This window comes from Falco punctatus (assembly GCF_963210335.1).
Source record: "Falco punctatus genome assembly, chromosome: 2".
Lineage (NCBI taxonomy): Eukaryota > Metazoa > Chordata > Aves > Falconiformes > Falconidae > Falco > Falco punctatus.
In genome coordinates this window covers 96,020,717-96,042,423 of record NC_137581.1, presented here as the reverse complement: position 1 = coordinate 96,042,423, position 21,707 = coordinate 96,020,717, and the positions used below count along the sequence as shown (strand labels likewise).

Sequence of the window (21,707 nt, the reverse complement as noted above, 5' to 3'; positions counted from 1 at the left end):
CTCAGATGAACCATCATCCATACACTGATCAATACGTCATCTTCTCTTTAGTAACTGATTATTAAGATAGATATTGCTCAAATTCAGTTTGAATGAGTTATATTCTCCATATGCTGCTGGCTTAATCTGAAAATAAAGTTTGCACACTGTCATTAGCTATAGCCTAACAAGTCTGCTTAATGCTTCTACCATGAGACACATATGTTCTGAACAGCTGCCTGCCTTTAATCTCTACTTAAAGATTGACTGTATCATAGCAAATAACAAAACTAGGGTGTATAGCCTCACATTTCAAAATAGCCAGTATGTCTCCAGAAATGCAGAGACGAGTTTCAGTGGGGAGACTACTTTAATGCAGGAACCTACAGCAACTGCCAGCTGGTCTTAGAGTAAAAAAGGGCTGGGTGCTTACCAAAAGAACATTAATCGATATAACCAATACAGGTTCTTCTCTTTTACTTTGTTGCATGATATTTTCATTTCTCTTAGTATTTAAGAAAGATGATATCTTTTCTTTTTTACTTTTTTACTTTCCTTTTTTAACCGATTTTACGTATCAGCTAGGCCTATCAGCTAGACTTAGATATGGAGAAATTCTCTGGTGTTCAAATGCGCTGCAAGCTTGAATTGACAATGTTAGTCATAGATACCATGAAATCTTAATATAAACTGCATGGCATAAACAGGAGTTTGACGAGTCTTAAGTTTAGTTTGCATATATGTAGATACTTTTAGAAACAAGAGAAAAGCTGGATTATTTTGATCTGGGAAGCATTTTTATTCTTTTTTTTTTCTTCATCAGCTTCAAATTAGCCATTGCTTCCTCCAGGTCTGGTATCCTGAGAGTGCTCAGAAATCGTCCAGTACTATCTGACATCAGAGATGTTCCAGCTCATTTGTAGATGAACACATTAATGTTTATCTTCTGAGGCAAAAATAGAAGTTGAGGCAAAAATGGAAATTTAATACTTTTAAAGTATATATTTCAAAATGTGTGCAAATTACAGAAAAATATATAGAAAAATATGCTGGAGTGGCTTATGATTTTAGGCACACCTCTGAACTACAGGTGTATTAACAATCCCATCTTGATATCCATCCTGGGACCCAGGAGTTCCATCCCCTGTCCTTCCCATCTCTTCACTCAGCCTGAAAGCAGATTGCTGCTCCCATCTTCATCTGCTTAGTATTAACAATGATTTATCACCCACAACTGGTGAGCCTACAGTAAGTAATAGTGTAAGAAATGATTCATGCAGTATGGCACTAGTAAGTAATGGTATTGAAAAGGCCCCTTTGTACTCTTTAGCTTTTAAAGAAAGGACTATACAATTTATTACTGTTTATTGTAATTGACATGAACTCTTGCATAAATTACGTGGAAGATTTCTTCTCATTGTACCAGGTTTTTATTTTCATTTTATTTAGAATACCCTTTGGGAAAAAATGTCATAAACCATAACTTCATTAAGAAATAAAAACTGAAACACTTATGAGATAGAAGAGAATCTCCACCTCAGAAGATATGAGATAGAGATTTGCTCATATTTTCAAATATCTTACATTTCAGCTCTTTTTTCAAACTTAGGGAGTGTAAATTTTCAGTCAATAGCAGTACTGTTATAACTATAACTGAGTTTGGACATCAGAATTAATTTATTAGACTGGCACATAAGACAGGACATACAGAGCCAGGAGCTGCACTGGGACCTCTTCTTCTAGATGAAAATCACAAGAATCCAGGCCTTTCAGTGTAGTAACAAGGGGGAGTGAGGCTATTGTATTTCAACCCACACTAATTACAAGAAATCAAATAGTAGTGCCTCCACTGACTAGTGAAACTAGCCAATATTAATTTAAAACTTTTTTCTTATTTAATCTTACCCATTACATGATGCCAACAGCTTGCCTGAATATTACTGTAACCATATAAAATTTCCACATACCTGTCATGCTTGCTTTTGTATTTAGTTCTAAGCATAGTTGAATGACTATTTCTTGAAGCTGGGGTTACATCTCATGTAATTGTACAATCTTACATTACAGGAGTTTTTTTTAATTGAGCCTTTGGGAATTAGCATAGTAAAATTAAGTAAAATAGAATTTCTATACTTTACAGATGTGGTTGGCAGAGATGATAGTAGAGTGGAATACCATCTATTCCAAAGTTGCAAACATTACAGATTTCTTTTTTTTTTTTCTTCCCCCAAATAGAGATGAAGTTGTATATTATTCCACCAAAATATCCTTGCCTTTTCAAATTTGCAGCATTTGGTTTTTGCAGCCAGTGTTCTGTAGGCCACTAAAAGGCTATGGATGAGGCTCTGTCATAGTTACGAAGATCATTCTCCATATCACAACTAACTGAACAGATAAATCACAAAGGAAAAAGCTAGCCATAGGCACTCCAGTTACATTTCTCATCTGTGCTGAATTTGATCCTTCTCATGCTGTAAAATATAATTATAGGACCATACTGCTAATTTATGTTATTATGGCCAACAAACTGTAAGGAAGCTAAAATTGCAAAGTTTAAAAAGAGAAGACTGAGATTACATTTTGGCAGGAAATTTTCATTTCTCCAAAAATAAAAATGTTGTAAGCACGGAAAAAACCCAAACCACCAAACCCTGTTGCTTTCAAAGTCAAACTGATGCAACTTTGAGCATGCACTCAATACAAACACATAAATAGCCCAAAAAATCTGGAAGTGCCATAGTGCTGTAATTGAGATGGATGGGGAAATATTTCTACAGAATCATACTCCTGGCTATGGACCCATTGCTTGTCCATTTTTCTTCCCTTTCCAGTTTGCAGTGCTCAGAATCTCATGGAGCTCTTTCAAAGATGACAAGGTGTATATGCAAACAAGTGCAAGGAAGAGGCACAGCATCTTCTAAATTTTGCAGTGCAATTATGACAGTCTCACATCTTGACAACTGGGGACAGCTGAAAGCGGGTCACAAAGTTCTAACAGAGGGGACCTATGAAGTACAGAGGCAGGCCAGAGCTCCAGTCCCTTGAGCACTTTTGTCCGAGGCATTAAACAACCTGCACATGCTTTCCTTCCACAGTCATAAACCGGGATATTGCATAGGACCAACATCCCACACAAAGGAGATACTCATAAAACAAGTGATACCTCCACTCCAGCCTGCAGAATTTAAAAAAGGCTATTTTAAAAAGCAATTCTGCTGGCACCATCAAGGTATATCATTAGGAAAGTCAGTGATATATTATTTATTGACTACCCCAAATGTTCTAAGCATTTTAGTGATGAAGACTTTCTATTAAGCATTTATATTGTAGAAGGGTAAGAATTGCTTAAGTAAGGATTTACAGAAGGTCTAGGAATAACTCGGTATAGTCACACTATGATAAAATCATCTAATTTTCCATTTTCTTTGCTCCTCCATTTTTCACCGATTTCAGGTAACTGGCAAACAGAGCAGGCTCTGTCTGATTCGCAAGAGCACATTATAAATGAGATGTGAAAGCTGTGACAGGCAGGAATCCCCTCACCCCACGTCCTCAGTGTGGGTGCTTGCTCTCGAGGGCAACAACGTCCTTCCCAGCAAAAGAAAAGGTTTCCTGCATGGAGGGTCAAGGCATATCAAGGGAGATACAGGGCTGGATGGCTGGTTTTGGGGAGAAGTAAATACAGATGGGAGGAAGAGGGAACACACAGTCTCATCACCTGTTTCAGGCTTTGAGTCCAAAGTGTTCTTTAGCAACCCAACACAGATTTCCAGTCCATAACCTTCTGGAGGAGATTCCCTCTCCACGGACTATTCAGGCTGTCCAAATTAGGCACCGTTTCTGATAGGTATGAACCCCTATGTATAGGTTCACAGCAATGAGGATACATACAAGTATTATCATTTCACTAGGAAGTGTACCGCTGGCTGGAAAAAAAGAGGGCCAAAGAAAATCATAATAGATGTACACTTGTAAAGCCTGAAATGGAAAGTAGTGTACTGGGATCATTGTTGTATTTCTGTTTTAAGATCAGGCAATACAAAAAAAATAGACTATGTCATGAAAACTATTCAACATAAGATGAAGAACTAAAATGCTTTAATCATGCTCCTACAATTGTGTGTCATTACAGGGCAGGGTTAAAGTAATCTGGATTTCTCTTAATGGAGTAATTGAACATATTAAATTAAAGCTTGAGAGAATTCTGAAATATTAAGTGTTCTGCAGTGCTTATTTGGGAGATATTTACATCCAGATTTTAGGATTTTTTTTTCTGGTAATTTGGTATTTTGGGATTTTTATTCCCCGGTAAAGCACTGAAAGAATGAACTTACTCATTCTATATATTAGTTATAAGAAAATGTACTGTTATGATAAACCCTGTAAATGTTCTGCCTTTGAAAGGTCACTTGTTTGTAACTTTTCCTGTTACCAGCTCTGTTACTCTGGTAGACACTACATTTCCTAAACAAAGGGTCAACCTGTGCCCAATGTTATAAAATGGTCCGTTATTTGCCCTTAACCTCATCCATTTGCTTCATTTCCATTTTTATTGCTTTTTTCCTTGCTTTATTATTTATTGTTTAAACACAAATTTTCATCCTGAGCAAGTATCTCTTGTGCATTATATTCCACCATCAAATTTCAAGCATCATATTATCAAAAAAAGTGTAAGCAACGAAGGGTCAGTCAAGAGGTCATTACAATGAGCAAATTCAGAGTTAGAACATGGACTTTAAGTCTGTTATCTGAACAGCTTGGACCAGTGCCATGGAAGAGTACAAAAATACATTTTACTTAATGCCTGGTCTGGCTTCACTGAACACCAGAGTCATGAGAACAAAGATAATAATGCTGTACTATTTAAAATTTCATTTCTCTTGTTCTTCCTGAATAGATTATGCCCTCAACACCATCATTTCCACTAAAAATCAAAGGAAATAAGTAACATGTGAACAGTTTTGAAAGATTTGTCAACTGTTACATTTGTGAAAGTAAATCTTCAAAAACTATGGCTTATATTATTTAAAGAATCTTCAATAGATAGATAGAAACAATCTCATAGTACTTATAATTATTATAAAGTCATGGTTCATTATCCACAGTCATAAACACAAGGAATTTCAAACTATGCAAAACGGTCTAAAGTTTACAAAAAAAACCCCAACCAAACTACTCCCCTGAAAAGGACTAATGTTGTTATTACTGTATTGACATTTTCTATCATCCTTCTAAACTCCAACAAATACCAGATGGAGGAAACACAGTCACTTGAGACAACACTAAAGGGAGAGAATGTTCAAAAGTCTGCCTTTATATTTATATATTTATGTAATAAAATAAGTGTAGCTGGAAAACATTTGTAGTAAAGAAGTTCATTCTTATAGTGATGCTCTTCCATGCAATACCTTAATATTTTTGTATCTCTGCAAATACTGAAGCACAGCAAGTTAGTTACATTTTTGCATCTATTTCTGGGCTAAGTAATAGGAGATAATATTCTATACTAACAGATGTGACCATTCATCTTTTCAATATCATCAAAAATCAATACAAAGAAATATCTGCTAAGTGGTATCTAATCTAATAATGATCTAGTAATAACATCAAGCTGCATCTAATTTAATAATAATGTAATAATAATGAAAGTCCACAAGTTCCCCATTTTTTCAGGTTGGATATAGTGTTTTAAACTATATGTTAAACCTGAATAAAGGACACTACAGAAAGTAACTTTCAATACTCTGAATCTCTTAAGTACAACGTAAGGGAAAGCACCACTTGTCTAAGCATTTAGTAACATATATAACTATAATATTGATATACTATGTCTTTACGTATCAGTTGGAATTTTTTTAGTTAACTTCTTTAAAAAAAAGAAGTTAGTAAAGTAAAAGGGTACACGAGGAAACTATAAATTTAGATGTCAAAATATTCAGCTACTAAAAAAAGATATATCAAAACCATATACCAAGTAACAATTAATGTGTAGTTTGTATATATATATGATCAAATATATTTTTTACTGACCCACACATGTATATGAAACTGTATATATTTACTTAAAATATAGGCATGTGTGTATTTATTCAAATCCCAGATTCCAGATATTCATGAACTTAGACATTATTAGAATTTACATGTACTTCTATGCTAGACAAACAAATCTATATACACAAGTCCAGGTTTTGATGGGATGGAGTTAACTTTCTTCTTAGTGCAGTGCTGTGCTGTGGCTTTGATGTGAGAACAATGTTGATAACACACTGATGGATTTAGTTGTTGCTGGTTGATGTTTATATTAAGATTTTGGTTTCTTGGGCCTTGTCAGCGAGAGGGCTGGAGGGGCACAAGAGACTGGGAGGGGACACAGCCAGGACAGCTGATCTGAACCAGCCAAAGAGGTGTTCCATACCATGGAACGACATGCTTGGTTTATAAACTGGGGGCTTAGGTGGGGCCAGGGAGATCGTTGCTTGAGGACTGGCTGGGCATCAGTCAGCGGGTGGTGAGCAGTTGTACAGTGCATCACTTGTTTTTCTTTCTCCCTTTTCCTTTGGATTTTATCCTTTCCCCCACCTTTCCATTATAACTGTCATCATCATCATCATCGTCATTATTATTGTTGTTGTTATTATTGTTACTGTTGTTATTACCTTTTTATTCTGTTTAAATTATTAAATTGTTCTTATCTCAACCCTCGAGTTTTACATTCCTTTCCCATTCTCCTCCCCATCCCTCTGGGTCAGGGGGAGTGAGCAAGTGGCTGCGTGGTGCTAGGTTGCCAACTGTGGTTAAACCATGATAATAGAAACATAGGTAGTATTGCCTTTATATACCAAAGAAGCACTATAAATATGCACATAAAATGAATACAATGTATATAGACACACTTTTACTTGTATGTGCAAAATATATTTATATGTAAATCCAGAAACCAGTGTTTCCAGATGGTCAAACCCACTCTTTGTACAGCAAAGAATTGAGCGCTGGGTTCTTATGGTATTGTAGTATACCAATTAATGATAAAGCTGCAACTACAAGATAATGCCAGATAAAAACATTTGGAAAGCTTCAACACATATTTTGCCTGTATTCTGCAAAGAAATTTAAATATGAAAAGTTTTTTAATTAATAACATACATAGCAGGGAAGCAGACATATTTTGGTGCTCTATTTGTAGAAGCTGTGGACTCGACAAAGTCTCCTACCTTTACACAGTAACACTTCTAAGAGCTGAATGCAGTTCTCCCTACATGGGAAGAATTTATGTCTGCCTCACACCAAAAAAATATTTGTCAGTAATTGAATCGACACACTGTAGAAAAACACATCCTTGCATCCTGAATCAACAGTGTAGGATCAATAGATGTGTATGGATTCTGCCACTAAAACTAGGTGAAAAACACGCAAACAAGAAGCTCCCTTTTGTTCCTGGAATTTCGGACTGCCATTCAGAGAGCTGCCCTGCCTTCATAAACATGCCCAATACACGTCAACACTAATAACATTCAAAGAAAAATATGGAGAAGCACAGCTAACCTACAGCAGTTCCATTCAACAAAAGATCTTTCTCGACAAAGCAGTACAAACATTGTGCCAAAATTCTTTTTTTGGCAAGAACATATGCATCAACAGTCAGATTTTCAGTAAATATGAAAGCAAGGAAAAACATTGCTTTGAATGGAGTTATCCTGGCTTTACAGCATTTAAAAATGTGGTTTACTGTCTATCTTCCTTTTTTTTACACGTCTTCATGGGCCTTCACCAACACTAAATGAGTGATATCTTTCCATCCACACCATGTAACTTCTCCCCATTGTTCAAAATGAATCTTATCTTTTCAGTTTTCTTATCAATTCCTTGAGTATAAATATATCTATAGAACAATGGTAATTCTATGAATTTTCTCTGAAAAAAACAAATATATTTTTAAACTGTCTTTTCCTTTCCATTGCAACAAGACAAAAAGCAAAGAATCAGTATCAAGAGTAACCAGCCATAAATATTTTTTTGAGGTAATATGGTGGTGTAACCATAAGCATTTGCATTTTCTATTTTTAAAGCCCTCATTTTTTATGAAACTCAAAATTATTTCTAATTTATACCACAATTTTGACCACCACCCATAAATTCAGTGTATCACCAGGATATTTCCTGTTCTCTGTTTTGGTCATCATTTATCATTTTACCATTTTTAATATGCATCTGTCTATGACCTACTTTTAAGAAAAAAAACTCTAAACACATCTATAAACACTAAATCAACCATAACCGTGAAGGTATATCCTGTAGTTGCGTAGCTAAGCAAGAAAAGACTGCTCCTGGAAGAACACAAGTGTCCTCAACCCCCTCCACCCCAGTGCAAGTCAAGAAAGAAAAGCCCCTCTCAGGATTGGAGCCACAGTTGCCAAAAGAAAACACTTTCTCATTTTGAGATGCCCACAATTGCTGTTACATTGACTATTAAACACACCAGTGTAGACACCTCTGCTGGACAAGTGTACAGAACTCCTAATTAAGCAGTTTCATTTTTGTCACAAAAGGAGCTAGATTGTAATGGCATCTTTTGTCCTATGCTTAATGAAGGGTGAGATATTGTTGAAACAATTAGTAACACCAGTGGAAGAGAATGCAAGTGATTAGCATAGCTTGACGCCCAGAGCAACACCAGTTGCTGTTGTTAGCATTAACAATGTGTCGATTTAAAAAGAAGAATCACAAAAAAAGAAAGTGTCACTTAAGTGGTGCTGCTTTTCTTTTTTAAACATACAAGTGACACCCATTTTTAAATGAATTCTCTATACTAGTGGCTACTGCACACTCATTCTTTCAGATTTTTTTTTTTTTTTAAGATTTGAATAGCCTTTATATCAACCCTCAGATATAATAAAAACCCGCAGAAGCAATACAGCAGTCAACAACATGGTTTTTTAGGTGGGAATTTTCTGATCTGCTTGAACATTGAATGTGCCAATGGCACGTGCACATCATCTCTTAAGTTGAAAAAGACCATTTGAAAGTTTGTACCTAAGATTTATGTTAGCAGCATAGACCAGTGACTCAAGAGGTCATGTCACTGTTCATAGAGGAGGCCTGAATGTGAAAATAGACCTGAAATTCTTGCCCATCAGCTACCAAACACTGAACAGGTATTGTTCCTTTACTCCTGAGGGATAAATGCCTATCTATGGAATTGAAAACCTCACTCTCTGCAGTTGATACATAAAACAGCACAAATTTCTGAGATGGAAGAGGCAATGAGGAAAGACATGGTTTTCAGATTACATTCTTACGAATACATGTGGGTTCTGGATGGAAACCACCTAGCCTACTGTTCCTGGGCTCAGGGTAGAAACACGTCATAACCACTGGCATAATTGGCATGACTGATGTCATTGTTGGCATTAGCAAAGTGAAGCAGACATCTTCATGACAAAGGACAGGAACCGGGTTTCATGGAGACTAATAACTGTCTGTGTAAACTACTTTTAGATAGTTTGGGTACAAAAAAAAGTCCACATCTCAAAAAACCTAAACAGGTCTTATAAACAATTCTAGGAGTTGCCGTTATAAGGAAAGAATTATTTTACTAGGCCTACACTAACCATTAAATTAGTACTTGAATTACTCTTCAAGGACAGTGGTGGAAAGTACTCATTTAGGCTTCCTGCCAAGTTAGCTAAACTGGGTAATGTCTAATATAAACGTTACTTCCCTGTCTGAGATACCCTTTCAGAGTATGCTTAGGCATCTTTGCACAGAAAAGCCATAGATCATACAAAAATACCCTCTTTTTTATTTTTGTTTTGTAACTATCTGCAATATTAAGTCAAAGATGTCAATAGAAAATTCATGCCTTTTAAAGTCTTTGAAGAGTTGCCCTATTTATGTACATCAACACTAAGAAATGTTTACTACTTTTTTGCATCCTCAAAAATATAGTTATCCAGTATTTAACGTTGAAGGTATTTCACATTAAGTAGTGTATTCCTACTCATATAAAGTTGATAAATAATACACTGTTTAGCTTACTAAACTGTAGCACCTGTTAAGGACATAAACCCATTGGATTACTGAAAAGCACTGTAAGCGTGTGCATCTTCTATTCACATTTATAGTCCATGCCCCATTTTATCAGTGGCTAAACTCTTGCCTTTAAAATAACAAACCAACTCAGAAGAAAAGAAAGCAAAAGTAAGAACTTCTCCATATTAAATGAAAGAAGTTTTTAAGAAATGAAGGGAAGCTATCAGGTCCAGGTAAAGAAGTGTCTTCCATTATGTTAATATAATCATAGAATATGATCTGCATGTTTGCACATGCATAAAGGCACAAAAGCCACACAGCATGTGTATGCAGCTTTCACTTGCAATTACCTAAAGTTATCATAGATGTGTGCAGCCACACATTTTTGTCTGAAGGTATTTAAGAAAACCCTTGCAGTTAGTTAAAGCTAGTAATTCAGTTTCTTTTTCCACCTCCAAAATTCTGTGTGAAGGCTGGCAGATAAGCTTTGCCCTCTGCACTTGTAGTTTCTCGACTGCAGTCCACCTTTAAAAAATCCACCCCCAGCTGCACACAAGCACACGCAGAACAACTGCAGGGATTGAGAGGAGGAAAGCATGGGATGTATAATTCCTGCCTTTGCTCTGCAGCAGCACCAAAATCGGCATGAGAGGAACATACACCCAGGTGGGTGGGAGGCCACTCACCTTGACCTTGTTGTTCAGCACGAGCTCTGCCTCTGCCAGCAGCCTGGAGAGCTGCCAGAGCACCCTGAGGCCAGGTTGCCGACTGCCACCCCACCCAGGGTAACCTGCTCAGGGCTAGGAGGCTGCTGGAGCTGCCCAGCTACCTGGAAGATGTGTCACAACCTTGCTGAAGCATGGGAATGCCACAAGAAACTCAGAAATAATTTTGGTTTTGTTTCCAGGACTGCACCACCTGCAAGCCTGGGTGGGAGGCAGCATGGGAAGAGTGGAGCCGGCGCTTGGTTTCCCTGGCTGGACAGGCAGCTAGCATCCCTGAAACCAGCACAGATAAATGCATCTCCTGTTAGCTGCGATGCAAAGGGCTTTTCACAATGAAAGCAACCGAATGAAAAAAAATCAACAGCAGAAATACGCTAAGAATGCCTGACATTTTAATCAGCGCCTGTGTATGTGCAGTCAGCACTAATCCTTGGCAGCTGCCACAAATGAAGCTGTAGGTAGATAAGAAAATTCACCTAAACAGTAGCATGTACTGCATATTCCTTATGATAGTATAGAGAAATCAAAGCACAACTGAGGAATCTTTCCATCAAAATCCAACACCTTTTAAAGGGTGATGAGCAAGTGCACATATAGATCTGTATGTGTACCTTGTCCGATTAGAGACTGCACACCTACCTTCCCCAACCCCTACCCAAACGAGGAATTTAATGTGCAACCAAAGGGCACTCTCTTTCCCAACCACACGCTGCTTGGCTAGAAAGGCTGATAGGTAGCACTAACCTTTAGCTTGTCATAGCGCTCACTTAAAGCTGCCACCTGATGGTCACGGTGTCGCCCAACCAGTTTACACAAGGCACAGATTAACTGGTCGTCAGTCACGCAGTACATGTTAACTTTCTCGTCCTCATGCTCCAAGCACATTAATCCCCTGATGTGAGAGTCCGGGATGGGCTCGATGAGGCGGTGGCCGGTGAATGGCTTCTTGTTAGGGTGAGTGGCTTTCAGGCACTCCTCACAGTAGGACACCTCGCAGGTAACACAGGTTTTCACTGCCTCCTGGGCAGGGTCCTGGTCGCAGAACTGGCAGAGGACCTTCTCGCAGGACGACATGCTGTTGCTGTCGAATGCCCGCTCCCGGCGGGTCTCACTGGGTGAATTGGGCCCGCTGACTGAGGCTTTCTGAAACCTGTCGATGATGTTCTGCAGGGTGACGTTGCGCTTGAGCCCGTCTAGACCGCGCTGGCTGAGGGTGATGACATAGCGGCAGGTCGGGCACTGGAAGGCGGTGATAGACTCCACCGGCTCGTTGGTGGCGCAGTGGGAGACCAGGATGCGGTGTGCGCAGTTGAAGCAGAGGCTGTGAGCACAAGGCAGCAGCAGCGGGTCTTCAAACAGCTCCAGACAGATAGGGCAGGTCAGTTCCGACTCCAGTGTTTCCATCTTCAGGCAAAGCTTTCCTGTGGCGTCAGCGAAATCCAGGGAAGCTGATCAGCTATCTGGAAACACACGTAAAATTCGATTAGGCGAGCGAGAACATGAGGGGTCAGCCGTGGGGGGTTGTCAACTTTCACCACTGCTCTCAGGGCTATCAACCCGCCACACCAGGCAGGAAAGCAATCCAAAGTTTTGAACCTGCATATGCACACATCAAGGTATTTAAAACCGAACTGCTTTATTTCCCCCCTCCCTTCATCTGTTCACTTAAGAATGCAAAACAAAGCTCCTTCTTCATTTCTTTCCCTTTCTCTCTCATGCTATCGAGGAAAACAGCAGATGTTTCTGTGCATTATTAAAAACCAGAATGATGACCCTCGAACAGCCTATTACAGCAAAATTAGATTTCTTCAGCAGATGCTGCTTTTGGCTTCACTCATCTAGTAGTAAAACTTTTTTTAAAAACTTCACCTTTGTATAGCATTGTGCAAGGATTAGTCTGGAGTATTATAACTGATAACCTTACAATAGCTATTACAATTTAAAAAGTTATTTTATCAGATTAAAATTTTCATCTGGTATTATCGCCATATTACAGCATTTAAAGTACATGTCTGTGTTTACTTGCGTAAATATATATCTGAATATATATAAGCAAAAATATTTCTAGGAAAGCGTGTGGTATTTTACATATAATGTAAATAATAAAATTCAAAATATATCATATACTAATATACTCTTCTTATGTATTTCAAGAACCTATGCAACTTTATTTATATGTACCTGTACTTCTGTGCATATGTAGCTGTATACATATGTCCAAATATATAATGTATACATGTTTGTAGTAAGATAAACATAGCTAGAGGATCACAGAGCATCGTAATTGAAATGCCCTAAGTAAGATGGAGGAAGTAAACAGTAAACAGTAGATTAGCCCAAATTTCTGATGATCCTAACCTCTGGTACAAGAAGAACCTCTAGAGACTAAGATAGTAAAGTGTAGTGAGACAGTGAAATGTGTGATTTGCCTAGGAGGAGTTTGTGTGTGTGTGTGTGTTTGTGTACATTCGCTTTTGTGTGAGTACTCTCTAGGGCTAAAACTTATGAACTACCACTTGCTTTAGAAGCCTTATTAATCACCTGAAGTGGATTAGGAGTCCATGACTTTTAAATGGAGGGCATGGGATTTTCTGGACACACAGCAGTACACCCCCGTCAATGATCAACTGAAACTTCATTTTGCTTCCTTTCCTGTGCTCAGTGTTACAGAGAGTGGCTTTGAAAGAGTCGCCCTACGCAGCTCTCCCTGCCTAAGCTCCCGTCAAGGGCCCATCACCGCCGCAAGCAGACAGGTCAGTGAAGCAGAAGCAAAAGCTATGCTTCACACTCACAGAGCTGTACCTCTTCACAGTACAATCTATTTAAGCTTTGTTGCTCATAACTGAGGACGGCTTCAGATGGCACAGCTGCATCGTCCTTACACTGTAAAGTCATTGTTCGGTTGTGTGAACTCTTGCCTCCTCCCCTGGCCAGGGAAAAGGAGGAATGGGCAAGAATCCCCCAAAACAAACCTTGGTTCATTAAGGGTGAGGAGAGCTCAAGGCTCATTAGCAGCCTTGGGAACCAAGCGTGTTTGAACCTTCTGTACTTCATGACAATTAGTGTGCGGAGCACAGTGGCAGTGACAGGAATGCTACCTATAACCCCAATACGAATGACAGCAAAAGGAAAGTTCAGCGAACAGAGGCAAGGTTCAGACCGCCCATCGGTATGTAGCCCTCCTTGCTCTGTGGGAAGAGCAGCAAGGCGTCTGCTCCAGAGGTATGCTTAGAAATGAGGATACTTTGCCTCTTTGCATTAATGCTTCCTTTTATTCTGCCAAGAAATCTGAGCATTTAAAAAATGCACTGACCCCATCAAAAAATTTGCTTTCCTGTATCTTCTCTGATGCTGATCTTACTTGAAATAAAGTTTAGTTTGCCAAAGAGTAATTCATTTCTAACTATCCATCAGCTGCCATAATTGCATGGTGCATCTGGTCAAAATTAAAGGTCTGGCAATTTGATGTAAGCAGGAAGACAACTCCCCTCCTGTCTCCTCAGCCACAGCCACACAGCACAGAAGAGATGAAAGCCTTTTCTGCAAATGAAGACCAGTTTGTCTTTCCTCCTCTTCACTGTGTCTTACAGAAGTCCCAGAAGATGAAAATCTCATTCACATTGTTTGAATCCCTTCCACACCACAACTGTGTACCTCATCATCCACTTATCTTGCAGGCTGAATGCTGCGCTGGAAATGGGAGAAGGGGATTTGGGGTTGGCAGGAGACAATATTTTAAAAAGGCAAACTAATCGTTGCTCATCTATTGGCAGTCCACTGAAAACCTGCCAACATTTTGGGTTTGTTTCCTAGGACTGTGTTTGGAATACAAGGCTTTCTTCCATGCTGTCTTTTCTGTACAAAATCCCTCCTGCTCCTTCTTGTGTCAAACCGTTTCATTCATTCAGTTTCCTTCTTAAAGCGCTTTTTTTAACCAAGGGCTTTTTTACAGTACTCATATAAAAGAGAGGGACAGATAAAAGCAGCAGAAAAACATTTGCATCACTGCCTCATGGAAAGATGTTTGAATCACCATCATGGCTCTACATAAATACCACCGTCTCAATTGATGACTAATTCTGATCTATCTGACCTGAATGAGCAGCAGCTCAGCCCTGACTAATGCTATTCAGTATGAGCAAGAGTGCCAAAATCTGATCTTAGAATGTAAACGTCTTGGAATAAGAGCCTATCTTCCAAGGTAATCAAAGCTGAGCACACTGATAGAAACCCCACAAAAAATGACATTTCCCTGTTTTCATTTGCAATTGCCAATAAGCCAAAACACACTGCATCTGGGACTGAATAATGAATCCTTTAAGAGGCACTGAAGAGGGGCTGTATATTCTGGGCAATCCAGTGATTACTCTTCAATCAACTGCATTTCTGCTTTCACTTTTAGGTTGGTGCCTGAAGTGTTGAGTATGCTGCTGATCCAGCTACAAAATCTTTCAAACTCACTGGCCCTTGCCTTAAGGTTTTGTATTCAGTTGTTTTTTTTTTTTTTTTTTGAGAGTGGTAGAGAATCCATAGCTACAGTAAACTGGAAGATTAGGCAGAAACTCGATATCCATGGTTTATATATGCACATGGTTGTATTCCATACTCAGCATGGCCCATAAATTGAAAGCCACATAGACAGCCTCCAGACACAGAAGGGAAAGAAGGATTTTCAAGTACATAATTTCATTTTTGCAAAAATATGGAATTACTGGCAGAAAATTATACTATTACCAAAATGTCATTGAATTTAGTATTATTTTCCTACCCACAAGGGGCAGTTTTAAGAACAGATATCAAAGAAAAGCGATTGTCAAAAGAAAAGTGTTATTTAAAAAATCAAAAATATGCTTAAGTACTTTGGATTTGTGACATCTCCCCAGCACATAATGATTAGTTATGCATTATGTGGCAAGCAATACAGTAAATGAAATCCCCATCTCAGTGTAGTTCATGACATGACTTCTACCAACCCTAGTGGAATTAGCATCTTTGTACCTCTTGTTTTAAGCACAATATATTTTTCAGGTGGTATTAATATCTTCAGCTGCACAGAAGCGCACTAAAAGCTTTTCAGAAGTAGAGAGACATGAGAGAAATCAAAACTAAAGCTGAACTAGATAAATTTTAGTATGTGAAGTACCAGTAGAGCTGAACAGGTTAGAAAAAATAAAATCTCAAGCACTTTCATAACTGGATGCAATGCTATGTTGCAAAAATTGTGTATTATACCTTCCACTTGTTTTATACTCAAAAGGTTATGGATCCGAGATACTACCAACATGGAGAGGACTGTTACCACTAATCTCAATGAGACCCTAGTAACTGAAGCCCCAAAATACATTTCCTGAGTAGTACATAAAATACACAGTTCACTGCTTTTTGAAACACTATTATTTATAGGAAAATCTGGTGATTATGTGTCCCTGAAATCAGCGCATGGTTGACTGAAGGCTGACTCTTGATTTTTCCTTGCTGGGAGTGCCAGTGGTATGGATGATCCCTAAGTTTTAGGTACAGAGAACAGTATATAGAAGCAGCAAGATAAAGATACCAGAAAGTGTTGGTGGGGGGAGACTTCCATGAACCAGAACTGTAAGCACTTCCTCACAGGAAGCAACACACTTCTATATCCTGAAGAAATCACCTGCCATTAGAAAAATATTGCAAACCATGTGTTGCTACGTGGAGCTCTTCTCACAGCAAATACCCCTATGTGGGTCCTGTACGCAGACTAGCGCTCTCTCTACACCCAAATGACAATCAGGAAATTACAATTAATGTCCAAAAAAATTATCCTACTAACATCCTTAGGAAAAAGACAAACATCCAGCAGTAAAACAATAGTACCTGGTGATGCTACACTGACAAAATACTTCAAGAAGCTTAACAGCGTTCTTTAAAATTGGATCTGGATAAGGCATTTCAGCCTCACTAGGAAAGCTCACCAGAAAGGTGACTGGTGTCCTGACATGGTCTTTACATTTATCTGTTTTTAATTGGTGTTACCTAGATGATCAATAATACTGGTAATTATTTACATTTCTTGTATTAACAAAGTAATTATAGTGTGATACTGCCAAGCAACATTCTTGACCTTAACCCAGTACATTCATGCCAGAACACAGTATTTCTGAAGTGTTAACATAATGCCTGAGGTAAAATACCTAAAATATTGTACTGGGTTTGCATAGCAAGGCTTTGGGGGGGGGGGGGGGGAGCTACAGGAGGGGCTTCTGTGAGAAGCTGCTAGAAGCTTCCCCCATGTCTGACAGAGCCCATGCCAGCCAGCTCCAAGACAGAGTCACCACTGCCAGCAACAGTGGCAGCTCCTCTGGGACAGCGTATTTAACAAGGCAACAAAACCCTGCACAACACCAGCAGCAGGCAGAAGAGAGGAGTAAGACTACGTGAGAGGAAAAACTCTGCAGACACCCAGGTTAGTGAAGAAGGGGGAGGAGGTGCTTCAGGTGCTGGAGCAGAGATTCTCCTACAGCCCATGGTGAAGTCCACGGTGAGGCAGGCTGTGCCCCTCACCCCACGGAGGTTAACGGTGGAGGACTCCACACCAGAGCAGGTGGATGCCTGAAGGACACTGGGACCCCATGGGCAGCCTGCACTGCAGCAGGCTCCTGGCAGGATCTGCGGACCTGTGGAGAGAGGAGCCCATGCTGGGGCAGGTTTGCTGGCTGGGCTCGTGACTCCATGGGGGACCCACACTGGAGCAGCCTGCTCCTGAGGGGCTAAATCCTGTGGAAGGGACCCACGCTGGAGCTGTTCATGAACTGCAGCCCCTGGGAAGGACTCACATTGGAGAAGTTCATGGAGGACTCTCTCCCATGGGAGGGACCCCAGGCTGGAGCAGGGGAAGGATGTGAGGAGCCATCCCCCTGAGAAGGAGGGAGCAGCAGAGACAGCGTGTGATGGACTGACCACAGCCCCCATTCCCTGTCCCGCTGTGCCGCTGGCAGGGAGGAGGCAGAGAACACTGGGAGTGACGTTGTACCCTGGAAGAGGGGAGGGGTGGGGGGAAGGTGTTTTAAGATTTAGGTTTTATTTCACATTACCCTACTCTGATTTGATTGGTAATAAATTAAAATAATTTCCCTAAATTGGGTCTATTTTACCCGTGACGGTAATTGGTGGGTGATCTCCCTGTCCTTATCTCCATCCATTAGCCCTTTGTTATATGTTCTCTCCCCTGTCCGGCTGAGCAGGGGAGTGATAGAGTGGTCATGGTGGGCACATGGCATCCAGCCAGGGTCAACCCACCACAAATATAAAACTACTTAACAATGAATGTGTCAAAAATTCCAGTATACTGAGGTCATGTTTTGACAGTAAAACACTACAGAATTCTCCCTGTGCAGAACAAATCTGTAGCTACTAGCATAAAGTTAGTAGGCAATGTTTTAGTGGGCCACATGTTGCCTCCTGCTCCTACAGCTTTCAGGGAAGATAAGAAAAGAGTCTACCAGGAGTGAAAAAGCAGTGGTAGAGTATCTCCTGCAAAGCTTCACTTTCTACTCTAGTAAAGATGGAGCTCATGGCATGAATTAAAGCTGTTACCATTAAGTTTTAACTTGTAGTGAACTCATTGACATTGAAGGAGCAAGCAGAGCTGTAGGCCATTCTGGAAATTTTAAGCATCTTACTAACAAATAGCACTGAGCAAAAGAGCTGGACTTGTGCCATGTTCCAAAATTCCTTGATGTGTTATCTCTTTGGCAAAATCGTAGTTTGCCATATTTTGGTGAATTATGGCCAAAATACACCCAAAGCAGGTTTGAACGGCATTTTTCCTAACTATTTTCTAACAATTTGTTGTATTAAGGCTACTACCAGATGCCTACTACATTAAGGCTATTTCAACCGTGGTCCTTCAGACTTATATATAGGAATGATCATAAATGGACACAAGACCACAGGCTAAATTAAGTATCCAACACTTGAAGATTAAGTATTTTTGTAGAAAACACTTGTCAAAATTTTCCATTAGAAAATAAAATTTATTAAACTACTATTATATGAATATGAAATGAAATTCCATACGAAATATAAACATGCAAGTATGAAATGTCATAAAATGTGTTATGCTTGTATGCATGCATGTGTGCGTACATACATGTATCCTGGATTTATAGTACAAGAGGAATTACAGTCAACACACACACACTATTCCTGAACAAACTATGGAATGTTTAAGCAGGCTACTATCATAGTATGTTGTAGTTTTTGAAGTGGCAATATTTTTCTGTTAAGTGCACTATAAAAGGAAAATCTAAAATTTATGTTCCTGTCATAAAATCTGCTATGCGCAATAAAAAACCACTTGCAATTTCTTCTGTTAGCTCAGGGTGGGGTGGGGTGTGGAAGCTATTCTTTTTGCCGTTTTCTATCCTGTTCTAGAATATACACAAAATTGTCTTTGGAATAAATTTTCCTTCCAGCAAGTGAATGTGATTGTTTCGGATAACATTCAATAAACATTTCAAATGTGATTAAACCAATGGACTGCTTCATCTGCTTCACAGCCCATGTTGTCCCAAGTCCATTACAGCTTTTACCTTAGGCAGCACACTGAAGTCTATGACTACTACTGATGCTAGCAATTGCCAGTAGCACAGCTAGTGAGATATCCGTTTAAGTGGTGTAATTTGTGTAAGAAGTATAAAACAAACTAATAATCAAAATGCAGAATTTTTTCTTTAGAAATGTTTAATGAAAACTTCCATAATGCAAAAGAAAGCATGCTGTGCTCACCCTGAAGCAAGCAAATACTTGTTTTCCCACTGGTTTTTATCAAAGCAGTGCAAATTAATAAATATTCAAAGGAGAATGCCATTCAACAGCTCCTGATATGCAAAAACAAATACTCAGCACAAAAGAAAATTACTAGTTCATCCTATTCATGCATTTTCATTGACAGAAGAATGATTAACTGCCTTGTCTGGAAGTTAGATGGAGTGTTTCCACGATGTTGAGATAGTTGTTTGCAACATCTAAAGGATATTAATACAGCAAAACCACATCTGCTATGCTGTTTGTAGTGGTATAAAGCCTAGAAAACATCCTTCTCTATTCAAAACGTGTGCTAGTAGGAGAACGTATTTTCAAAAAGCTGAATTCTTTATGTTATTCAGTGAGACAAGAAATCTCACAGAATTAAGGTCTCTGACACAACATCACATATTCCTTCTCATGGGAGCTAAAACTATAACTGACCCTCAAAAACTAAGTCAAGAAAAAAATCATATCCTGTAAATCCCAAAGTAATCAATAAATAGCTGATTTAGTATTACCTATCATATTAGATACAATATTACACGTGTGCATAAACCTGTACTATTATACATTTGGAATTATTTTTGACCTTTATTTTTTATATTCTTGCAACTCTCATAGTTTTACATTCTTTAGATGCAAGGTTTAATATTCCACAAAATGCTTCAGAGGAAGAAAAGCAAAGGATTGTTTAATCTTAAGCACATGTGAATCAGCGTAAGTCTACTGGCATCAGTGGTGACTTCCTAACAAATTTATGACTGAAGGGCTGTTCCAAAAACCTCTTCAACAAAATTCACACTCTTCATTTGAGAAATAATTGGTATTTATTCCAGGGTATATCATAACTAGACAACAAAAAATACTGAAGAGTCAGGTTCGCATTTAGGTCTGGATACTGGCAGAATGGGAAACTGGAGCAACCCCAAAAACTTGCCAAAGGGGACAAATTGCTATATACCACCCAATCTTTTTTCTCTCTCATTTCAAGCTAAGAGCTTTCTAGATGATGGATGCTACTCTGCAACAAAAGGAAGGTAAAATAAGTGTTACCCAAATAGTAAATATCAAAACCCATTTTCATAGGGCTTTGGTTGCATTGTAGAGCTGGAAATCTCTCACATTTCCCCATCTGGCTATTTCACTTGTGATGCCTTAGGTGACATGGTACTCCTTGATCTTTAGCACAGATGATACAGCAACAGAAATAACCAGAAATCCTTCAGCCCATTCTTTCTAGTTACATGCGCTCACACACACAGATAGAGAATTTAGTGCAGCTTGGAAATGCTGGGGCCCTTAAGCTACTGCAAGTATTCAGAGGAGATCTTAGGGTGGCTTAAAGAAATTATTGCATTCTTTTTCCTCCAAGTTGTCCTATGAATTCTTTCCCTACGGCCAAGTAAAGGGAATCATAAATACTACTTAAATCCATAATTATTGCCTCCACCTAGATAATCACATTGTAAGTTCTCAAGGAAGAACCCCAAGGCCTGCTTACTTATCAAAGAGAGCATTTAAAATAGAAGCAAGAAATGTCCCAGGAACTACAGCAGGTATGGAGGTGTGACCTCACCTGCCACACAGGACTCTGAATTTAAACAACCTGCACGATGCACTTTTGACAAACTAAAGCTCCTTTTGTTTATAAAGCTATCCCTATTGCATTGCAAGGCACACAATGTTAGCCTCTTGCTATCCTGCTCTCTGTTCCTCATATGTGATCATTAAAAAAGCCTAGAATAGGTTTTTGGGGTTTTTTTGAAAGAACAAACACAATTTCTCAGAGTTATATTCTGCACATTCGCAAAGACTACAAAGAGATTCCGACAACTGCAAAAAACCCCACTGCCCAACATTGAGAAGCTCCTTCTAATTTATGCCTGCTGTACTCTCTGTACACTGAACTCTGTAAGATCAATTGTGTATTTAAAAATCAAGATTGTAATCAGGCAATTAGAAGGGGAAATTAGCTGTGAAGTGTGGGAGGATGGAGGATAAGGAACAAATTACACCTGTGCTCTGAAGGTAATCTATTTTTGACCTCTGACAGAAACCTCTGTCACTGGCGCAGAAAACACCAGATCAGGCTTCTTGGGCCCAGGAATAATTAAATGGGAACCAGCAGGGCTATTCTCCCATTTGGGAAGCAGAACCCTCACAAAGGCCCTCACCCAACCCCAAGGTCTG

At 39.1% G+C, this 21,707-nt stretch overlaps 1 protein-coding gene across 7 annotated transcripts in view; it reads right to left on the bottom strand.

The window, feature by feature from the left end:
• MID1 (midline 1) overlaps positions 1-21,707 on the bottom strand; it is a 353,212-nt gene that overhangs the window by 119,343 nt on the left and 212,162 nt on the right. For all 7 annotated transcript variants that reach the window (XM_080376926.1, XM_080376924.1, XM_080376930.1 and 4 more), the window contains one exon: positions 11,478-12,193. In XM_080376926.1, coding sequence (XP_080233052.1) covers positions 11,478-12,137 — 660 coding nt within the window. In that variant the 5' untranslated portion in view covers positions 12,138-12,193. The remainder of the gene's footprint in view (positions 1-11,477; positions 12,194-21,707) is intronic.